At 42.2% G+C, this 23,542-nt stretch overlaps 1 protein-coding gene across 2 annotated transcripts in view; it reads right to left on the reverse strand.

Annotated features, from left to right (window-relative positions):
• EVI5 (ecotropic viral integration site 5) overlaps positions 1-23,542 on the reverse strand; it is a 221,754-nt gene that overhangs the window by 69,045 nt on the left and 129,167 nt on the right. For both annotated transcript variants that reach the window (XM_019501612.1, XM_019501611.1), the window contains 4 exons: positions 14,108-14,242; positions 6,517-6,657; positions 5,573-5,731; positions 3,006-3,152 (listed from right to left, as the gene is read on the reverse strand). In XM_019501612.1, the coding sequence (XP_019357157.1) occupies positions 3,006-3,152; positions 5,573-5,731; positions 6,517-6,657; positions 14,108-14,242 (582 nt within the window). The remainder of the gene's footprint in view (positions 1-3,005; positions 3,153-5,572; positions 5,732-6,516; positions 6,658-14,107; positions 14,243-23,542) is intronic.

Genomic DNA, 23,542 nt, shown 5'->3' on the forward strand with positions numbered 1-23,542 from the left:
TTGTAGTTAGTGGTACCATGTCTACTGCTGGCCACAATTTCCACTCTTAAAATGAATCCCTGTAAGAATGGTCTTTAAATGTGCCAGCACTATCATTTGCAATAGTCTCTGCTTTCAGCAAGCATCCCCATCCAATCGCAACTCACTTTACAGCCGGACTTTCCATGCAAATTATCCAAATGGAGATAGATACAGATCTAATTTAGATTCTGGATTACAAAGATACTAATGAAAAGTGCTTTCTTACTTTATAAAAAGGAGTAATGTTACCCCATTTCTTTTTAAATATTTTTTTACTATGGATTTGACACGATTAACATCAAACCTAGTTAAACAAGATTTCTAAGAGGAGGGGAAGCTGTCATTACTTTTATACTTAAAAATCAGCAGAATATAAAAACAAAGTTGTGAATACTCAGAAATGAAAAAATGCGTGAAAAATAAAAACAGTTTCAGCATTAGAAACCAAAGCTGAGAGTAAAGAAACCAGTGTTTGTAAAGAAGTGTGTTGATTCTACTTGCTAAGACTGAGGTCTGATAAAGAACAAGTTTTAGGAATCTACTCACCGGGCATATATCTACACGCAGAATTAACGTGCAGCAATAAATTCTGGTACATATAGCACCAGGGTTTAAAATCAGTCCTGAATTTGAATGTGTGCCCAGGACCACACTAGATTGATCCAGGTCAGAGCAGCCCTGGCTGGCATGGGTCCTGGGGGGTCAGCATGCCAGCCTGGGGCTCCTCCAACCAAACTCAGCATGCTGTGGAGGGGCTGGCTGGGGCACGAGGGTGCCTCAGTGTCGGGCTAGCTGACAAAGCCACCATACTGAAGCACCCTCATGCTCCAGCCAGCCTCTTCAGTGTCTATACATGTTGCTGAGCACTAAAGAAGTCCACAACAGAACTGCAGTGGAGTTTATTAGTTTACTGTGGCCCAATAGGGCTGCATGTGTAGATACAGAGATGTTTACTGAGGAGCTAATTAGTCATCTCATATAGATGTGCCCACTGACTATTAAGGATATATCTACAACAAGACAATGCAGCTCCTTCTGGAGCCTCTGTGGTTGTTAGCACAGCATTGCCCCTGAGCTAACAACTTCAGTTAACATGCATATACAGTTCCCAAAGATAACATGCACAGAGCTACCTTGTGCATCTCTGCATGGTGCTGCAGCGTGACCTGTACACAAATCCATAATAGTCAATGGAAAGATTCCTAAAAACTTGGGCTGGCACATCACATTCCACTGTCCTTTAGTATGTAACTACACCTAGCCATGTCAGAAATAAATTAGATTAATACTGCATAAGCAGCAGGAAAAAATATTTTTTTTCCTAAAGAAATGCTGAATTTCCTAGGGGAGGAAAACTAGAGTTTATTCTTCTTAAATTAAAAATTCAAATATATTTGAACCAAAGCAATCTTTAACCAATCTCCTACTTGACTTCATTTGGTCTGTGAAGGGAAAAGAGACAAAAGGTACTGAATATGAACTGTGTCCCATGATTGAGGGTAATTAAAGCTAGGTCAGCAGAGTTTAGTTTACAGAAATCTAGTCAATTCAGTTGTATTGCCCTAGAGGAGATAATGCTTTGAAGGATGCACAAATTTCAGTATTTACAGATTTCTGCAAGTGTGATATTGTAACAAAACTATGCATATTAATAAGGATGTAATTTCATCTCTGGGATTTAGTGACAATGATAAACCACTCAAGCTTCACTCTTCATTTATATTGTCACCAGAACCCTTTGGTGGAATTACAGCCTTATGTACCCTTGGGGGTATGTTACTTCTTATAACTAAAATGTATGTATGAGAAAAATGACTCAATTTTTTTAAAACTGTGTCCTAGATAAAACATACGGAAGTTATAAGCTCTCTTAAGCCTTTTTGTCCCCTGCAGTAAAACTCAGATGTGTTCATGAAGGCAATCTGCAAGCTAATGAACTCTTAAAGCAGTATGTACAGATGTACACGTCAAGAAACACAACAGGATTATTGACACTCCCCCTCAATTCTCCTTTTGGAGAATACTAAAAACCTGCTATTGGTAGTCTTCAACACTTCAGAAAAATTTAGTAAAACAAATTTACCACCTATTTGATATATGGAAAAGAGTCAAGTAAATACAAGCTTTTAATTTTTTTTAGCTTCTCTGATAAACACAGTAGTAGTAGTAATAATAATTATAATAACAATACTACTACTACTACTAATAATAATGAAACAAAATTGAAAGCAACTCACACTTAACCTGTATCAACTTCCTGGTTCAGTAGCCTCACTTTTAGGTAAAGAGCAATGGCCAGTCTAAAGTACTGTTTTACAGAGAAGCTACAGGTTAACTTTGCAGGACTTCATGTTCACTGTATCAGTGATTTCTAAACTAAATCTGCACATTTTAAAGGAAAACTACATTATTCATTTTAAACCATAACATCATATTGAACCCATAATTTGAAAGAGAAGGTGGGTTCTTTCCTTCCTGAGCCTTTCTGGTCATTTGAAAAAGATAGACAGGCAGACTACCACTGAATAAGAACTGTCATACCCACTTCTTCTGTAGGCATGTGCGCCACTCCAATTCTACCTTAGTTAATTTTTTTCACAGCAGTGCCAATTCTGCAGTGTTCAGCAAAGTCAAGTACTAAAGCATGTTTGTTACGAAAGCTATCAGATATGTCTGAGTAACAGCGATCAGGATCTATTGAGTAAGAAAGGTACCTTACTATATCGAGTCACTTTTCTGGGTAGAACCACACTTTAAAGCAAAAGTTAATCTTCGCAGGACCACAAACCAGCAGCTCTGTCAAAATCTAAATGATTTTGGTAGACAATAAATCAAGGATGATACTGTCAGTTCAGTACAAGTCGTAAAGTTCTGTTTTACCTGAGGTGTTTAAAGCTCATAGTGTGATCTACTAGTAATATACAAGATTGAAGAATTTGTCTACACATTTTGTCCATGAATTGTGTACTCATGATTCCATTTACCTTGCATTCAATCTCTGCTTGTCTGCGTTTGGCTTCACTTAACTGAGCAAGAAGTCCTTTGTTCTGTGTAGAAAGATACTGCACCTTCCCTTGCAGATTGGTAACCTCTTGCTCCGCCCTTCGCAAGTGGTTGCTATTGATCTGATTCTGCCATTTATAAAAACAGAAGATAAAGTTTAAGAGGAAAAATGTCAAAGAAGGTCTTTGATGTTTATCCCACCTAACTCACTCCAACAAGGCAAAGACTGATAAGTTACTCAAGAAACTACTCCTACTCTGTAAAAAGGACTGACGGGGTTTGCTTGTTTGTTTTTATTTACAAACTGAATTTGTACATTTTTACTGAGCAAAAAGCATTCTGAACTTTGACAGCCAAATATGCATTCAATCTTAATGTTTTACTTTAAATTAGAAAAATGACAGAACTACCTTTTGGCTGATAAATATCAAAAGTCAAAGTATGCTTAAGTAACATGAATTCAAGTACTATACACAGAACACTCAGATTAGTTACCAAGATGTTAGATTCTGCAAGCAAAATTACTTTTTATAGAAATCTTGTACAAAAATATAGTAATATAGCACCAAATTTTGTTCAAAGGGAAACTAACAATACACATGCACAGAAGCACGGAGTACATACAGTGAAGCATTAAAGGTTAAGATTTTTAGTACATGGCATCTGATAGAACAGGATAACTATGCCCCCTGCTGACTGTAGTAAAATAGTACAGGTTATATTTCCAATTACTGATCCTTTTTTGCTTAGGCTGCTGGCAGGAGTTAATGGATTCATGTAAATGGATTTTGAGGAATTTTATACCCCACTCCCCAATCACAAGATCTGCCATGCCACACATGCATGGCAGGTTGTGCAATTTAGCTAGTAGGGCATAAAATTCCTCAAATCCCAATCGTGCAACTGCCAGCTGTCAGCATGGGGTGGGGGGGCAACTGCAGCTGCAAAACAAGGAGCTCCCTGCTCCCCAGCTGCACCCCTGCACAAATGGAAGCAGCAGCTGGGGAGCCAGGAGCTCCCCCCTTTCCAGGTATTGCTTTCATTGGTGCCTGGGAACATAAAAAAAGTGGACAGGCAACTGGGGCTCCCCTATACGGCAGCTTGTTAAAGATTTGGGGCACAGCAAGTCCAACATCAAGGAGGCTTTCCTTGAGATTGGGATCACAGTGCCCCATATTTTTAAAAGGCTTCCCCCACTTTTTTAAATTTTTAAGTGCTTAAAGCCTGACATCAGGGAGAGGCTTCCAGTGACCTCCACAGTGCAGTTGGAATCAGGGAGGTCCTGTCCCCTGCTGCACAGCACCAGTTTAAAGAAGCACCCACACAAGCAGCAGGGGCTGGGAAAAGCTTCTTCATCCCCAGCTGCCAGCACCCAGCAGCTCTTCAAATGGATGAGTGAAGCTCGGGATAGGAGAGCTTTCCCATCCCCAGCTCCAAGTGTTGGGAAAACAGTGCATGCAGTGAGGCATAAGAGGAGTTCCCCCATCCCTAGCTGCTAGTGCCAGATGCCTTTTTAAAGGGGCACATGCAACTAGGGAAGGGAAAGCTCCCCCAGTCCTAGCTGCACTCAGCTGTTTAAAGAGCTGCCTGGTGTAAGGAGCTGGGGATGGGAGAAGCTCATATATTACTACCTGCATACCTGACATCTTCTGAGGATAAAGCAGGGGGCAGCTGGGCTCAGGAATGGAGCTATCCCAGCCCAATCCTGCCAATTAGGCAGGAGAAACTTTGTCTCAGCCCCCACGGCTGTCCTGTGCCAGACCCCAACACTCAGCTGAACACTGGGATTCAGCATCAGGCAGTCCTGCCCCAGTTCAGATTCAGGATCAGGTAGGCATGGGCTATGTCCCAGATCTTGCAACTGCCCCATGGCCTGAGGCTCTCCAGGACATGGCACCTTAAGGAGTCTTTCTGGGACTGTAGGGCAGGTTCTGGAGAGAATCTATATCAAAGGCTGGTATTGTCAGTTATATAAAGAACCTGTAAAGATTTCAGAATAGTTAATTGAAACATTTTTATTGCTCTAAAAAAACAGATTTCTCAGTACATTAAGATTCATGCATTTACTCTGTATAGAGAGTTAATTAAGCCAACCACGAAGAATTTAGAAAAATGAAATTTGGTTACTGAAATAATTGAAGAGGCATGAGAAAAATCAATGTTCTCTCAATCAATCAATCTCACAGCTTGGAAAAAAATCAAACTGCCTTGGAATTATTGTCCTAAGAAACAACTATCAAGGGAAAGGCTATAATTGGCACCCTAGATGCCAATATTTGCTTAGGTTCATAACATTAGCCTTTGGGGCACCAGCCCCAGACACTGATTTGGAGGGGGCACCAGAATGGCAGCAGGAGCTGGTGTGTGGGGAGCCCACACCACTGCAGCAGCAGCTGCCAGGGAGACGAAAAACCTAGCCCTGGCACAAGCTGCCAGGGTTTTTGAGTCTTTTCTTCTCTTCCCTGTACAGGCACAAAAATTCTTAGTTATGCCTCTAATTCATTAGTCTTGTCCTACATCATTGCAATGCTAGTTTTCAATATCATACCTGAGTTTCCATCTCCATCATTCTTTGTTTCATCTCTTTTAGCTCCGCCTGAGTTTCTGCTTCTTTCAATCGGATAGTCATTAATTCATCTTGCAGCTCATTCACGGTGTTCTTTCTGGGTGTATCTTTCCACCTGCCAGTGGTACGAGCTAGGTGACGCTAAAATAATTTACAAGTTTATAAAACTGATTTTGGTTGAATACTAGTCTCATCTCCGATTGAAAACAAAATACTTCACAAAGTGTGTTCATACATGTGCTCCAGGAGTTTGGGGGTGGGGGAGGGCGGGCTTTATTAGAGTGGCTGCAAGAGCCATTCTAATTAAAGCACCTGGAGCATCATATGTATCAGCATCCCTGTGCTGAAAAATGGTGACAGGGGCTCTTTAACTGAAGCTTGCTCAATTGAGTCTGCCCCAACACTGTAATTACAGTGCATTGGAGCAGCCTCGCTGCATGTGTATAGGTGCCCTTTGAAGTACCATGTTCCTGTTTGTCATGAAAAAAAAAAAGTAGAAATGCTCGCAAATATACATAAGTATAAGAAGTGAGAAATGGAGGCTTAAAGGCAGCAATTGACAATTGGGACAACTGGAAAAAGGAGAAGTTTGAGCACTTTAACATGTAATAAGAGGACTTTGCTAAGTTTTACATTTCAATTGCACTCATTGAAGTAGGATCCCTGTTTTCACTTTCTGCTGGTGTACTTCCTACCAAACACTTCAGTCTGTAGCATGAGGTAGGAACACATGGCTACAACTGGGTCCAATTTCAGATACATTTTAAATGTACATTTAAGTAAAGTTTCTTGTAGCAGCCTCATTTAACACTTCTCTTGCCCAATGCCATCCACCAATTTCTACCAGACACCCATTTTTCAGACTTATATATTCTCTTTTTTGCTTTCTTAAAAATACATTTTCAAAAGGTATAATATATTTATACCTGCCAGTGCTCCTCCAAATCCTTGACCTGCTGTCTAAGTTCTTTTAGTCCCATCAGAGCTTCTGCTTCCCTTAATTTCACCGCAATCAGTTCTTCTTGAAGTCTAGCAACATTATTCTCATCAGGTAAAGAACTGTTTCTCTGCAGCAAAAAAGACTCTCTTCAACATACATTTGAAGAATTTTTCATTTAATGAGTTTTTTGCAAGATAACCATTATTACTGGCTAAACACAATAAAACGTTTGAAAGTGCATGCAGTACACCTTCAGATGAAATTTAATTATTTGAAATCAAATATTTAAGATAGAGTAAGTGTGGATTTAAAGCAGAAAAACACCTTTTAAATGTGAACTAAAAAGTAGATATCCGTATTTCAAACTTTTAGCATTCAGATTTTTCTGGTTACAGTAGTTGGCATCTAAATAGAAGATTCACTAGAAAAGCAGGACAGGTAGCTGCATTACTTACACTGATTTTGTCATGAATAATGCCATAAAATGGATGCAAGACAAACCTGAAGGGGTTCTGAACTATGATCTTGTCAGGCAAAATGTAAGGGAAAAACTGATTTTACGTCATTTTTTTGTCATTTAGGCTTTCACATCTCTTCTATGAACTCCTAGACTTTGGTTTTTAGAATGTTTTTTCATCTTTAAAAGGGCACCAATGGATGCTGGAAAACGGAAATGTTGTGAACACTCAGTATGGTAGTTGGTCAAGACGCAATACAGATTAAGACAAAGAGATAGTAGGAGAGGTATAGACAGACATAACATTTGTAGCACCCCAAGTGTCTCTAAAGTGTTCCAAAAATGAGGGCACAGATCTATGATAAACCACTTCAAACAGGACCATTTCATCTTTAAAAATGATCCTGGAAAAAAACAGAAACAACTTTTACAAACTTTATAGTAAAGTACTTCGCATCCTCCAACAGAGCATGATGGTGAGTTGGTCAGTCTTCCAGCACCCCACAGTACTTTGTCTCATTTGTTGACCCTGTACCCCAAGGACTCTGCTTCTCCTGTATCTGAACAGTGTCAAGAACCCTTCGCAGCATGTCAGCAGCAGTCTGAACCATAGTAACGGTGCCACTGTCCACTGCTACATCCACAAGGCAGTTAACTAACTGGAGCTGGGCAGAAGTAATAGCTGTCCCTGCCAACTGGGGGAACAAGAACATGCAATACTCACTGAGAGGGAACTATTACAACCAAACTGCCTATAAGTAAATTGCCCCCTGAAATGGCTTGCTTGGAAGCACAACCATGATTGGCACCAGTGCTGTGCCAAGGCCAAAGTGCTGAAGGGACAAAATAAGGACCATGATGTCAATCAGGTCCAGGCACTCAGAGGGTGACTTGTGCCTGCCAGAAGGAGCTGTCACAGACTGTGGCCAGTGGAGACTCAATAGAGCCCTGGTTTGTTGCTGACTCCAGCATCAACCCCGAAGCATACAATGACTCCAAGGGCTGTAACTGGGAACAGGAGGACCCTCTGGATAAGGTCTCTCCTCCAGTTTGGGAGCACAGATCAGGAGACTTACTACTGAGCTGAACATGACAGCTCTGATGCCACTGAGATGGATCAGCCCATCCCAGTCCATCTCGACTGATCATCCTCTCAACCTCATACCAGACTAGCCCCATAGCATCATGCCATGTCAACCCCTGAACCTCACAGATATCCCTGCCATACATTCCTGCTGAACATTCCCCATCTCACCACTACTGAAAAGCATCACTTCACAGCTGCCCATGACAAGCCAGCGCTCTTCCTTCTAAAGCCCATAACCCAGCTGCCAGGAGACACAAATAAACCTGTTACTTACTGCAGCATGTTGACAGGACCACTGGCATGCACACACAGATGCCTCCAACATCATTAGGCTGCCCATGCAGGTCCTACATTGTAATTGTAGAGGATTTGGGGAACCCTAAATACTCCACCTGGGGGAACACATGGTTTTGGTGTGTAGAAGTTGGGTCAAGGGCATCTTTGTTTTGAAACCATTGATGGAAGAGCACAGTACTACTCTGGGGGATGGGGAGGCTTCCAGATGGTGATTAGTCATATCCAGTGATTTTGGGAAAGAGGGTCTTAACATGCCATGGAGCTTGGGGACTCCACACTAGGCTGCCAGGATGAGGCAGGGAAGAACCATCTTAAGCGTTTTAGGATGCACAAGCAAAAGCGAAGAGGCTCATAAGGTAAAACATGGAAATACCCTAGAGAGTTCGTCAGTTTATTTTCACATTGGCACAAGTTTAACAAAGGACACTTATTTTCTTGCTGACATTTCAGGGTCAACACCTACTGAGATGGGAGCTCCCACAGTAGTAGATGTGGAGGTCCTAATTATATGGATAGTAACTGAGCACTTCCTTCTTGGCATCCCAGTGTAAGCTTCATGAGCCATAGGAGAAAACATACACCAAGTCCCCAAGTAGCAGGGGGAAAGGGTGAGGTGAGGAATAGTTATTTTTTCCATCTCAATGGTGGTTACTCCTCCATTGTAAGGGACACCAGGCTGAAGTTCCTAAAGATCATGGTGCCATGAACCTTGTTCAATTGGCTAGTGGTCACATAAGTAAACTGTCCCTGGTGGTCTACAATGCCCTGTAGTAACAGGAGAAAAGTAGCTCTTTCAGTTGATATACTCCAAGCTGCAAGGGGCAGGATGGTGATGCAGGTGCCGCTGATGGCCCTGATGTAGTTCAGAAAGCCCATACAGATAAATCCAGCAATGTCCTCCTACAGGTTGGTGGGGCAAAGGAAACATCCACAAGTGCAGCACACCTCCTGGACAGATGATCCTCCTGTGGACTTGCCCATCCCAAAATTGTTAGTCGGAAACTGCAGGCTTCTATGGGTGGCTAGCTTCCTGATGGTGATGGCCACACATTTCTCCATGGTGAGGTTATCCTTATGTAGGTGGCTTGGCTCTTGAGTGTTGGGGTCAGCTTGGCAAAGATCTTTACAAAGGTGCTACAGTTCACCCTAAAGTTTTGTCTCCAAAGCTTGTCATCCCAGGTCTCCAGAACAATGCATTCCCACCTCTTGCTGCTCATCTCTGTGGCCTAAAAGCACCAATACAGTAAAAACTGTGTTATCTGGCACTTTATTAACCGGCATGCTCTATTAACCAGCATGCTGATCGATGTGGCAAAAGCGAAACTGGAAGGCCCACCACGGCACTTCTGGTTTCACCGAGTCCCACTTCGCCGACTTTGGAACACAACCTGGGGCAAAGCCGCCTGTGTGGGGCCCCTCTCCCTGTCCCCTGGCACACTGACACCAGGGGGTGAAAGCCCTGGTGCTCTGGATGGGGCAGGAGGGGCAGCCTGAACAGGCAAAGACGCCTCTCAGGTAACCGGCATATTTGATTAACCAGCACTCCCCATTCCCCATGGATGCCAGATAACACAGCTTTTACTGTACATGGTTTGCAGAAGCCTGCCCTCAATGTTGTCATTCTCCGAGAAGGTGCTGTCAATGGTGCAGAGCAAGTAATACATCTTTAGGAGGCACCCTTCCAAGGTCTTGTTTGTAGGGCCTTGTAACGTCATTCTAATGCCTGCCATCTGGCATTTGAGCTGGAAAAGGATGCACAGCATGGCTACACAGATCATGACTCAGTCTTAAGTAGGACAGTAGGGACAGCACCTCCCAGTGCTGCTAAGCCAAGGACTAGAGAGCACGGAGATCGTAGGCATCCATTTCCAGCCCCCCAGGGTGAAAGTGATGTTCCTGTAACTGACCAGACTTTCTATAGGTGAAACTGACCAGGCCTGTAGTAGCAGCGAACACCGAGGAGGGCTGAGGGACCTAAGTAGGAGAGGGGTGGTGAGGTGGAAACAACACAACAGCTAAAAGGTAGGCCTGCGTGACGCTTCAGTCGCTGATTTGATTCGGCCTGATTTGGTGGCCAAATCTCTGAATCCAAATCGAAGTTTATGACCGTTCAACCTTGTTATCCCCTGGGGCGCTCTAGTGAACAAACGCTCCCCCAGATCCTGGTGAGCACCCCTTATAAACTTATAGGCAGCCATCAGATCAACCCTGAGTCTGCGCTTTTCCAGGCTGAAGAGTCCCATAGCTCTCAGCCTCTCACCATAAGGTCCGTTTTCCTGACCTCTGATCATGTGTGTGGCTCTTCTCTTGACTCTCGCAAGCTTCTCCACATCCTTTTTGAATTGTGGAGCCCAAAACTGGACGTACTACTCCAGCTGCGGCCTCACCAAGGCCAAGTACAAGAGGAAAATGACATTCTGGGAATTGCTTGAGAAGCATCTATGGATGCAAGCCAGAGTTTTTCTCACTTTACTAGCAGCAGCATCACACTGCAGGCTCATGTTCATCTTATGGTCAGTCATGACCCCCAAGTCCTTTTCGCCTGTAGTGCTAACCAGCATAGCACTGCCAAGCCTATAAGGATGCTGCACGTTTTTCTTCCCAAGGTGGAGAACCTTGCATTTTTCAGTGTTAAACACTATCAGGGTCTTGTCCACCCATTTCGTGAGCCTGTCAAGGTCAGCCTGGATCGCCCTCCTGTCCTCAGGTGTGGATGCTTTACCCCAGAGTTTGGTATCATTGGCGAACTTGGCCAGTCCACTTCTGACTCCAATGTCCACATCATTAATGAAGATGTTGAATAATATAGGTCCAAGGACAGAGCCTTGAGGGATACCACTGGTCACAGAGCACCACAATGATTGACCTCCATCAACCACCACCCTCTGACACAGCTTTAAATGTTTTTTCTACATACCTCAAGGTACCAGGCAGCTCGTGAACACTGAGATGCTGGGGCGGACAAAGCGTCGTACAGGAGCACAAGGGACTCTACAGTGCGCTTGGCAGGAGACCTGGAAGTGGACCAGAAGCATTTCCGGTCCGGTCCGTTTCCAGATCCGCCAGGGAGTATACAATTGGTGCCTCCTGGGTCTGGGGGGTGCACCCACTGGCCGACTACCAAACCAGGGGGCGCAGGGGGGCCCCTCAGTGCATTTGGTGATAGACCTGGAAGTATTTCTGGTCCACTTCTGGATTCACTGCCGAGCATGCAGGGTGCCCCGCCCCCCCGTGGGATGCTCCATCCACCCCACCCTCACAGTGTTCACAAACCACACCTGGTACCTCGAGGCATGTAGAAAAAACATTTAAAAGCTGTGTCTAAGGCCGAATCACTCATTTTCCGAATCAGCATCGACTCTTCAGATTTGATTTGGCCCAACTGAATCTGGGACAGTGATCCGAATCAACAGATTGAATCACTGTCCCCAATTCAGGCTGAATCAGAATCAAATACTGCCCATTTCACACATTCCTAGTAAAAGGCTCTTTCCTCTTCACTCAGCAGTTCTTCAAAGCCTCTGGAAACTTGGGCCCCAAAGGCATCTCTGCTTTCCAGCCCCCAAGCTGCAGAACTCTTCATAGCCTGCACTAAAGGCGATCTTAAAGGATTTCAGTGGGGAGGGACCTGTAAATTTGCACAATACTGAAGTGCTTCAAATTTGAAGTGCTTTAGATTAGAGCAGGATTTGAAGTGCTTCAAAAGAGTAATCTGTCATACCCTAGGACCTATCAGAAAACCCAAGAATTAGTTTCAAGAAAACCAGCTGGAAAGAAGGGTTATATGGAAAGAGAAAAAGCCTGAATGAAATAAGATCCTGATGAGAAAAAAAAACGAATGAAGAACAGTATAAGGAAAAAGGTAAGGAAAGAAATAAGAAAGGAATCTACCTGAACAGGTTTATTCCTGCTTACAATGCAATGCAGATGTATGAAGTGTTTGAACTGCTGTCAGGTACTCAAAGTTTAAAGTTGTGCACTACTTCCTTCCATGGCCTTATTTTGTGGTACATAAATATTCTTTTTTGGCAAAATTGTAATTTTCTCATATCTAGGGATCTGTATGGTTTGCCTAAAAGTAAGCAATAATGGAATTACAGAATTCTGAAATTTTATATCAGAATTCATAGATGAGGGACTAAACCATCCATTTTACCATCTCAGAACACACACACACAAACACACACACACACTCTTGAAAATGAAGTGCTATAGCAAACATTAAAAAGTGATTATATAGTCTTCTAGAATTTTACCTGAAAAAATGGTAGCACATCTGTAAGAATATGTAATAACAGAATTTTTTGTGGCCAGGCTGCATGTTAAGTTAATAAAAAGGTAGAAAAAATGCTGCATTTGCAGTAGTTTTTGGTTATTTTATGTCTTTTTATTGACCTAACTGTGCATATGCTTAATTATAGAGATGCCATAATAAAATTATTTCCTGGTACTGAGTCAGTTTGCTGCAACTAAAGTAGCTATTTCATTTTTGCAAGTATATTGAAATTTTATTTTTAACAATGTCACGTCTATGTTTTATTTATGTTTGAGGCAACTTAAATAAAGGTAAATGCTGACCGTCTGAAATGAGGGTATGACCTCATATGTTGGATTCTTATTGTTTTAACATACAATTGTTGCTGCCTTAACATTTTATACATCTTGCTCATTTCAAACCCACTAAACTTTTCAGATAATTAGATTTACCTATTATAATCAAGATTTTACCCCATAAAAGTAAGGTGTAATCAGGGGCCCAAATATGTGGACACTTCAGATCTAAATTGAGGTACTATCCACCCCAAGTCAGTACAACATAATCAGTATAGTATCCTCTGTGTGTTGTATATTATTTGGAATCATTCAATTTAATTCCATCCTCAAACATTCAGTGTACTGCAGACTGTTGTTTCGTAAGGCTAAGTACAGACAATCAAAAACCCCAAGGTTGAAATCAGTTCAATCTTCGCAAGTTAGTCTAAGCTGTGTAGACTGAACCAATAAGCAAGTGAACAGACATTCACCTAGCCTGCCCACCCTGCAAGAGGGGGCTTGTGGGGGGAGGCTGGTTAAACTGGTTTGGGCTGTTTTGAAAGTGGTTTATGCACACTGGACTTCTGCTGTATTACGGGTTTGAACCAGTTTCCAATCAGTTTGTGTGTAATTTCTGTTCTAAGCCTAAAAGTAAACAAGATGATCTGACAGCTCATTAGGGAAGAGTTATGCCAAGTACCCAAGAACGAGAGAGATGCTTCAAAACGTTAACACTAAAGTGAAAATTGAAGCTTTTTCTTTTTGGGTGAAAAATCAAGGCCTTAAAAATTTGGGAATGAAAAGAAGGTGAACTCCTTGTTCCCTATTCCAGATACCTAAGGCAGCCAGCTGCACTCAACTTCAATATCTACCACTAGTGTCAACCCTAAATAAGGAATTAGCCTTCTGTTCTTGATGAAACATTCAATACCGATAGTGAATGTTTGCATTACAACCATCATTACCAGACTGCTAAGTTTCATCTCTATATAGAAAACAGCTTGTTCCTGAACAACTGACCGGAGATCTCTGTGAACTTGAGAAAATCTCCCTGCTTCAGTTGCATTCATTTCAGATTTTAAAGGTTTCTCCAAAATAATGAAATTTAACATGCTAAATTAGACTGCAATTATGCTTTGAAAAAATAGGACTAACATACCCACTGATGCACTATTCATAAAGCAGACCCTAGTTTTGTTTTACCTTTTCCATGTCTAGAACCTTATCTTGCATTTCCTTCAGAGCACAATGGGATTCTGCTTCACTCAGTCTTGCTTGAACCAACTCTTTTTCCAGCTGTAGCACAAAGTCTTCACTGTAGCGTGAACTGCATTTATGCTATAAAATTTGGAAATAAATATTTAGTATCAACTGAGAGTCTAAAGGAAGGGTTTTTTTGCTTAGATTCAGGTTGAAAAATATTGTCAAAAGCTAAAACTATCAGAACTACAAAGTTTCCTTATACAACTTTGCCTCCCATCCACAGTGGCAACATCGGGTACTGTGCCTCTACAGCAGTACTGAAACAATGCAAGACTGTGAACTCTCTACTTCTGTTGGTGGGCAGCAACATAAATTAATTCCAAACAAAGTCAGCAGGAATATCTGAGTAAATGCTCATCTGTGGTAAGATACAGGTTTTGTAGTCTGGTGCAATTATTTTTTGATATGCAGAAACAAGGATTAGGGAAAAGCTAGTTTGACGCAGGTATAAATAAGCATATTTGTCCTATAGTAAAAGAAAAATCTTCAGCAACTCCCTTTGTCCCATTCAAAGTAAATGATCTCTACAATTAAGATTTTTTTAAATTATTATTAAATACCCATGGCAATAATTTGACCAACCATAGTAATGAAAGTTCCTCTGATCCCTCGTTCCCTAAGACTGTATCCTATAAAGTGGATAAAGCACCCATTTTCCTCAGAAAGGAACCCTAAGGCTACACTGACTACTTGTACTTGTGATCAATAGATTGTAACTTGAACTGAAAGAACAAAAGCTTCTTGATACAGCTTTTTGTTATATATAAAAAAGATTACTTTGGCAACATAAGAAAATGCAAATTCCTTGTAAAACCAAATCAGGGGAATATTTCCAATCAGACTGCCGGAGAAACTGCTTGTTAGATCACCACATCCCATTTCCCAAGAGTGCCTCAAACTTTATGGTTCTGTACATGGCTGTAAGTTTCCATGAAAATAAATGATCTAGATATTACAGGCATAACCACTTTGAAAGGTCAACTTGAAGAGCAACAGCTAATAGGGCTGTGCAAAGCTTCAGTCACTGATTCGATTTGGCAGAGATTCAGTGGCTGAATTTCCGAATCTGAATCGAATCAATAGACCCTTTAATCTCTCTGAATCGAATCAGAACCCCCCCCCAATTGATTCAGAGAGATTTTGAAAGATTTGATGATTCGAACATAGACACAGCTTTAAATGTTTTTTCTACATACCTCAATTTACCAGGCAGCTCGTGAATGCTGAGATGGTGGGGCAGATGGGGGGGCGGCACTTGGGGTCCCCTCGTGGCCGATCACTGAGCCCCCCGGCGTGCTTGGCAGCAGACCCAGAAGTACTTCTAGTCCACTTCCAGGTTCGCCGCTGAGCACATAGGGGGCCTCCCCGCACTCCTGTGGGATGCTCCATCCACCCCACCCTCGCAGCATTTACAAGCTGTGCCTGGTACCTCGAGGTATGTAGAAAAAACATTTAAAGCTATGCCTATGGCCAAATCGCTGATTCTCCGAATCAGCATCAAATTAATAGATTTCATAGACATTAGGGCTGGAAGGAACCTCGGAAGATCATCAAGTCCAGCCCCCTGCCCAAGGGGCAGGAAGTTAGCTGGGGTCATAGGATCCCAGCAAGATAAGCACCCAAATTTCTCTTGAAGGTGTTCAATGTAGGTGCTTGAACCACCTCCGGTGGCAGGCTATTCCAGACCTTGGGGGCTCGGACAGTAAAGAAATTCTTCCTTATGTCCAGCCTGAAACGGTCTGGCAGTAGTTTAAAACCATTTGACCTCGTCATCCCTTGGGGTGCTCTGGTGAACAAACGCCCCCCCCCAGATACTGGTGGTCACCCCTGATAAACTTAAATTCTTAGAAAATAGACAGTAATACATAAAAACAAAAATATTTTTTCCACAAAACAATTTAGCTTTTGGATTTTATAATATGCTTTGCAAGACTGGGCTACAGTTTATATTCTGGTAGCCCTGAGCAGAAATAAGACTTGAAGAACACAAACTTAAGACAGACTTACAGGACAGGGCAACATACAACATAAGTGTCATGCAACATAAAAGTGGGTATGAAAAGTGATTATTCATCATATTTTATTTTATATATCAATTATCGTTTTCTGTACGAGTATTATCATGTAAGTTCACGCCTCTACCTATCCCGGTGGACACATATAGCTGTGTAGTGTTAGAAATACTTATTTACTCAAACAGAAGATGCCCCCTCCAATAATTAGATTCTATATGTGGAAAATTTATAATTTTGTCACAATTTTCCAGGTATAAAATCTAATTATTGGAGGTTTGTCTTGAATTTGTCCCCCTCCCACTTCTAAAGCAGGAAAAATATATTTGGGGGGTAAGGTAGCACTTTGTTTTCTTCTTCCCTCCAACTTTTCCCACTAACAGCTCCTTACCCCTCTCCTTATTGTCAGATTTTGCTCTCCATGAGCACATGGAATTGAGAAGCAAATTTGAAAACAATAACCTTGAAATTAAACATGGCTGTAGGAATTTGCATATAGTACCCATACACTTAGTTCATCCAGAATTGATGCATGTTACCTTTTTATGAAACAAATGCAAGTTTTGGCACAGGTACTCCATAAACCTTCTTTTGAACAGCCCTTTGGCACCTACTTACATGTAGGGACCTACTTAATGTGCAGTTTTGTGGTTTTCGCTGATCACTGCAAAATATTCCATCATCTGTGATTTCCCATAGAATCAACCCGGCCCCAAAAAACTTCCCCAGCATATTATATAAATAATATGTTGTTTTAGAATCTCAACATCCTTACCACGATACTTAGACACCATGGCAATCCCTGCAGTCACTCTCATGTGCTTGAGACTTACTGTCTGTAGCAATGCCAGGGCCACTCTACCAATCAGTGGTGATGGCAGGACCTCTCCACCAAATCAGCAGCGAGGGGTGGGGCTGCTGGAAAGGCCCACAAAATAGGTCCGTTGTGCCATGAGCAAGTCATGAAAATGGCTCTCTCTCCAGACACCCCCCAAAAAAGATCCATGTGCTAATTAGACCCCACTCATGACTGGAACAAGGTGTTCTTGTTACAAGTCCTGGATTCTCCAAAAACTTATATGCAGATGAGGCACAGGACAACTTGGTCTGGCTTCAACTCATGGTAGGCCACACTAATCATATGTGCTAGGCTGAGAAAGGGGGAAACAGAGGAATTCTGGGTGAACTGTTTGGGGCCCCATTTGGTGATGTTTGCCAGGCATTTAAGGCTAGTGAAGAAACAGAATTAATTGGAAATGGGAAAGAAAGGCACAGCTCAGCTGTTGTAGTGGAAAGGAAGTCTAAATGTATGCAATGTAGTGGCTCACCATGACTTTAAAAAGAGTCAATGCTGAGGGGGACTGTGCTTAACTAGCACTATATGCATCTTGTTCAGATGGGCTGTACTAACCTGCCCTGCTTTTTGACTTAGATCAGGGTGGGCTCTGGCCCTCTTGGTGCTAGCCTAGTATTCCAGTACCTCCAGACCTGGTGCCAGTACTTTCCTGGGGGATCAACTACCAATTCTTTTTAAGGTCCCCACAAAAAAGGTTCCCATCAGCATGTTTACTCAAGATGAGCCATGTGTGTAACAGTCATGCTCAGTGTTAACTGCATTTAAATCAACTTCATAACTGGTTCCACTACTAAGCACATGCTGCTTTTAGTAGTTTAATGATACACAATGTACAGTGAGATTTCCTTGTATGCAATTATAAGACCAGGAGCTTTTTTCCCCTCTGCCAGTTGAGGGAAAAAACCTTGTCTTGTATTCAAGTAAATATGGTATAACTTAAATTATGTAGGTACAGTAGAGAAGAAACATATACACAGCATTCAAGAACAAATACTGATTGCTTTACATATGCAAGTAGTCCCACTGGTTTCAGTAGGATTACTCATTTAAGGCAATCAAATGCTGGCCCTAAATGATTCTGTGACTGGGCAACATTCTGCTATTAACATCTAAGGAATGTCAGTACTTTATAGTGGCTGTCATCCTCCCCTAGGACTACAGAATTTGAATTCACTTCACTTACAAGCTGTATTATGTGCTTGCCTCAGCAAAATACTGATTATCAGAGAACAAGCTTAATAATTCTTTGGTCCAGTTTCTTAAGAAAAGACATACCACCAGGAAAAACATGACCTTGTTCCTTTGGTTTGGAATACTTATTTTATTTCTAAATGAGTAAAAATAACTGCAATTCACTTAATTTTAGGGGAAAAAAATGCACATTAAAGAGCTGCTTAAAATAGTCTTAAAATTCTGCACAAGGATGGATAAGTAGGTTATCATGATAAGCGCTTCATTTCTAATTATCTAGTAAGTGGCCCATAACCAAAATTAGCTATAGTAGCCATGACCAATATTATGATCCTCAGTATTGTGGCTTTAAATTAAAAAAGAGAATTAAAATATAATGTAAGTCTGTCAACAAGTTACAAATTTGCTGGCAGAGTGTGCCAATCTTCCTGCAAAAGATTAACTTTTAACTTCACTGACTGCAAGAATACACAACCAAGGTCAAAATAGAAAATCGGGGATTTATTTATATTTTTACAAAGTTCAAGGTCAAATCTTTCATGTTTCTCAAAGGATCTTTATTGACACAACAGCTGGCAAAATTTGGTCTTCAATTTATCTATAGTACTTCACTAAACTACATGTATTTACCATTCCCTGTTACGCAATGATAAAAAAATCCTAAATAATCAAGCTAAAATTATTTGCCGCTTTGCAGTTACAAAGCTTTCCTTGCTAAATTGATACTTCTTGGTCAATATTACATTTGCCAGTATTAGCCATTTTTTTCAGGTATTCTTGTAGAGGGAACATAGTATGGCGTTACTGCACATGCTACTGAATATTCATTAATTATATTCATTAGTTATACTCATTAATACCTTTCCAAAACAGTGACTTCCTAACAGTTCCTTAAGCCTTTTCTACAGAAATACTAGCTATCCTGTGCTTCTCAAATGGTAATATTTGAAACCATTTTCATGCCTGTAGAAGCCCTTAATTCTTACATTTATATTCCAAATTAAATGTAGAAATAGGAGATATACATTAAAATTCAATAATAAAAGTGTCTTGTTACACAAGACATGATTTCTCAAATTCAGAAGAGTTGAAAATTTAAAAGAACTATTAAGAACCTTTGCCTCTCCATGAAATTTAAGCTATAGGACTGCATTTAAGAGTTAGAGAGAAATAAAAGTGTTGATTCACCTCACTTCAATACCTTTACAAATGGTCACTTAAAATACCTCAACATTAAATGTACCTTATTTTGTTGAATTTTAGATATTATTTAATCCACGATTCTCTGATACTTTGTAATAAATATATACTAGTGAAACGTTTTCACCTTCTTAATCTAATCTTTTGATTACCCAACACATGTGGAGAACTGACAAGTTTACATTTCTCTCTTTAAATTATATTTCAGTACAGAGACACACGAAAAGATAATTATAGCAATTTGTATCAAGTGTTCCAGAGAGCAGCTTTGTCAACTTTTTTTTTTTTTTAAATCATGTTAGTCAGTATAGCTGATACCAGAAGAACTCTCTAGGCTGTTTCAAATGTGGACAGCTTTAGGACAGTGGTTCTCAACCCTTTTAGACTAAAGGCACTCCACTGTTAGACTAAAGACGTGCCTCAGAACATGCCAGTTCTTAGGTCTCACTCATTTTTTAACTACAGAAAAATAGTGTAATTCTTCAACTAAAAAGAAGTCAGAAAGACCTCAACAGTTCAGAATGTTTTTGACCCTATGGATTCATATTTGAAATCTCCAGATTTAGGTCTTGAATCATATATACAGGTTTGCAGACCTAACAGTGCCCAGAGGGCATGACACCCTGCAGCACCCTTAACCTGTGAGACCCTTTCAAGAATCACTGCTTTATGATGCATTCATTCACATTTTCCAAATCTAGGGTCTAATATAATTTTAAGGGCTATCCACTGCTTTAAAAGCTCACAAAGTTGCCCTCTATTAAGACATGTCAGTTTATTGTCCAGAACAAAGATAATTATATCTCAATGCTAGAGGTGCACCAACAGAGATTTTTTTGGGCTGATACTGGTAGCCAATTTTTAATGAGGCACATCAGCCAGTACTGATCCAATTGCTGATATGCAGGCGGCAGCTTGAAGAGCAGCGTCTAGCTGGTAAGTCTATTGCAGTGGAAGGGGTGTGAGGAGGGGGAAGATCGAGGTCCCCACGGTGAGGGAGAGAGTGGGGCTGAGACAGGGGCAGAGACAGGTGCTGCCCAGCTGGGGCAGGGTACAGGATGGAGCTGCAAGCAGTTTATCTGTGGGTATGGTGGGGGGGTGCAGCTCCCACTGCTGCACACACCCCAGGAGGGCATGGGGGGGGAACATGCCCCCAGATCTGTGCGCAGGCTGCTGGTGTGGACTGGGGCCGAAGCGGCTGTGCTCAGGGTGGGCATTGGTGGCATTGGGAGGGGGCTATGGCGGGGGCTGCAGCCACCCCAAAATTCACTGCAGCCCCCACAACTCCCTCTCCCAGTGCCACCACCACTCGCCCCCAGCGTAGCCCAGCCCCTACCAGGAAGAGCCTGGCACCACCCTGGCCCCAGCTTGCTGCGGCAGCCCACATGCAGATCTGCAGGATGCGCACAGCAGCAGGGGCTGCCCCAACTCCTCCTGCCCCCCAGACAAGCTGAGGCTCCATCCTGTGCCCCGCTCTGCCCCAGCTTGGCAGTACCTGCCCCTGCCCCTACCCCAGCCCTAGGCCCAGCCCCACTCCCTCCTTCACCACAGGGGCCTCAATGTGTCCCCCCCCCCACACACACACTTTTTCTCCCCCCACCCCTTCCACCACAACAGATTTACCAGCTGGACACTGCTCTCCACGCTGCTGGGCTGTGCTCCTTGCTGCCTGCATGCTGCACTATGGCCACGTGCATGCACAAGGCATTTAAATCGGCCACATCAGCCAAAAAAAAGCCAATCCAGCCATTTTTCCTTATATCAGTGCCAATTTGGTATGAGACCAATGTATAGGTGCACCTCTACTCAATGCAAAAAGTTTAATACCAGACTAAATGTTTAATATTTTCTCCTAAACAAGGTAACCTTATCTTATATATAGATGTAGATATTAATTAAAGTACTGGCAAGTGTGGTATGTATAAGATTTTTCTTTATGCAAAGTAATTAGTATTAGCTTTAAGTCTGTTCCTAAAACTCTATAGATAATTATGAAAGAATTTCTAAAAAGTTTCCCTTTCCTCTCACAGGAAAATAGAACACCACTCTAAAAAGGGATTCAGCAACTTATCAAAGTTTCTTTTACCTCCAAATTCCTTACAAATGGTGGGGGAAGACATGGAAATCAAGGCTACAGATAATTCAGGGGTTTTGGTACTAGACATCAATCCTCAACATCATTCTGATTTCATCTGTGTTTGAATCTTGCAGAACAACTGAGTAGAAGGTACAAAAAAAGATAATCTTTTTCACTGTTTTAGACCATGATCTTTAATCATTTCATCTCAGTCTGTGATCTCATAAGAAAAAAAATCAAGACTGATTAACATTTCATCAGTAAACTTGTATTCTCTTCACAACTATTATGATAACCCTTCCTAGCAACATTGTAAATTAATATTCTTCCTACCAAAATCCTACCTCCATTCCCTTCCTGATTGTTCCTCTCAAGAAGTCTGCTCCTCTTCCTAAAGTCTGTTAGTGTCGATGTTTAAGAGACTGTAGCATGCATCCTTTGCCAACCCTTACAACTGAGTTTGGGCCCCAGTCCTGCAATTTACTTCATGCAGATACAGCTGTATGCTCTTGTACACAGCAGGAACATATAGCAGAATACAGTGTTGGGAACTTCATTATAAAATTATTCATGCATTGGCTGTAGATAAAAATCCCAAAACTAACCTAAAATCAAAATAAAAAAATCTTTGTGACACTGCACTATGAATAACTTATTAGTAAATAACACCACAAATCAATAAATCATACTGGAATCCCTCAGAATAAAAAGTAATAAACAGTGACAGCTTCAAGTTGCTAGGAATAAAATGACAGCAGTTGGTAATGGTATCAAAAAAACTGCCTCAAACATTTCCTGTTGGAATTAAAATTAAAATCCAAAATTGAAAATAAATTAGTGAAAAAAAATCCTCTAGGTGGTGCTCTGCTTACATTTAAAGGTCTAGCACAGGGGCAGGCAATTATTTCAGATAGAGGGCCACCTAACAAGCTTTGGTGAGCTTTTGAGGGCCGCATGGGTTGCCCCACCCCCTGGTTGCCATCTTGGGACTGGAAATTCCATCCCTAACCCCTGACCTTTGCCACCAGAAGTCCAGCCCCTTGACCCCCAGAAATACTTTTTGGAAGGGGGTGTGCTTTCTTAGAACCAGAAAAAAAACAAATCATACACTAGAAGTCTAACACCTACTATAATGTATTTTAATTTTATTACAAAAAATACTTTTGTCATCATTTGTGTTTGCATAGTGTATATAGAGGTGACTGTATAATAACTAAAAATAAAATTCTTTGTCTTGTATATTGTGTGTGGAAGTGTGGATTGGGGTGTGGGTGTAGGCTGGAGTGTCGGGGGGTGGATGGTGAGGTGATGGGGGTTTGTGAGGGGTCGTGGCTGCGTGTGGCGTGGCATAGAGTATGTTGGGGGGCTGTGTATATGTGGGGGTGTGGAGGCAGGGTGTGAGTATGTGGCATTAGTGGGGTATAAGAGCAGGTGGGGAGGTGTGGGGACTGACCCCACACTCCCCCCATGGCACAGCAACAGGCGGGGGTGCTTGGGGTCCTTGTAACTGGCCCAGGCACTGGTGCCCGGTAGCACATAGCTCTGGCCAGCATTGCACACTGCACTGAAGGGCGCAGCCCTCACTGTGCTGTCTCTATTGCCAGTGCTCCCCACCATGCATGTGCAGCCCTTGAGCTCATGAGGCATGGGAGGGAAACCCTGTGTGTTGGAGCCAGCTGCCTGTGCCATTCCCTGCTGTGCTGGTCCTGGGACTCCATGGGGAAGCAGGGGCAGGGCTCCCCTCCAATTCCAGAGCAGCATGGAGTAGTGCGAGCAGGAGGCTCCAGCACAGGGCTTCCCTCCCAGGCCATGGAAGCACAGGGACTGAATGTGCATGATGAGGAGCACTACAGATAGAGACAGTCTGGTGGAGGCTGCACCCCTGTGTTGTGCAGTGCTGGCTGAAGCCATGCGCTGAGCACCAGCAGCAGGCACAAGCACCCCTACCTGCTACTGTTACCACTGCCTGCCAGGACTGCACACCATGGGCGGGTGGGGGGGGGGGGGAGGGTGCCCACACCCCCCTCCCCTCCCTCACA

The sequence above is a fragment of the Gavialis gangeticus genome, unplaced genomic scaffold, assembly GCF_001723915.1.
Source record: "Gavialis gangeticus isolate Ggan-Ray unplaced genomic scaffold, GavGan_comp1, whole genome shotgun sequence".
Classification (NCBI taxonomy): Eukaryota; Metazoa; Chordata; order Crocodylia; family Gavialidae; genus Gavialis; species Gavialis gangeticus.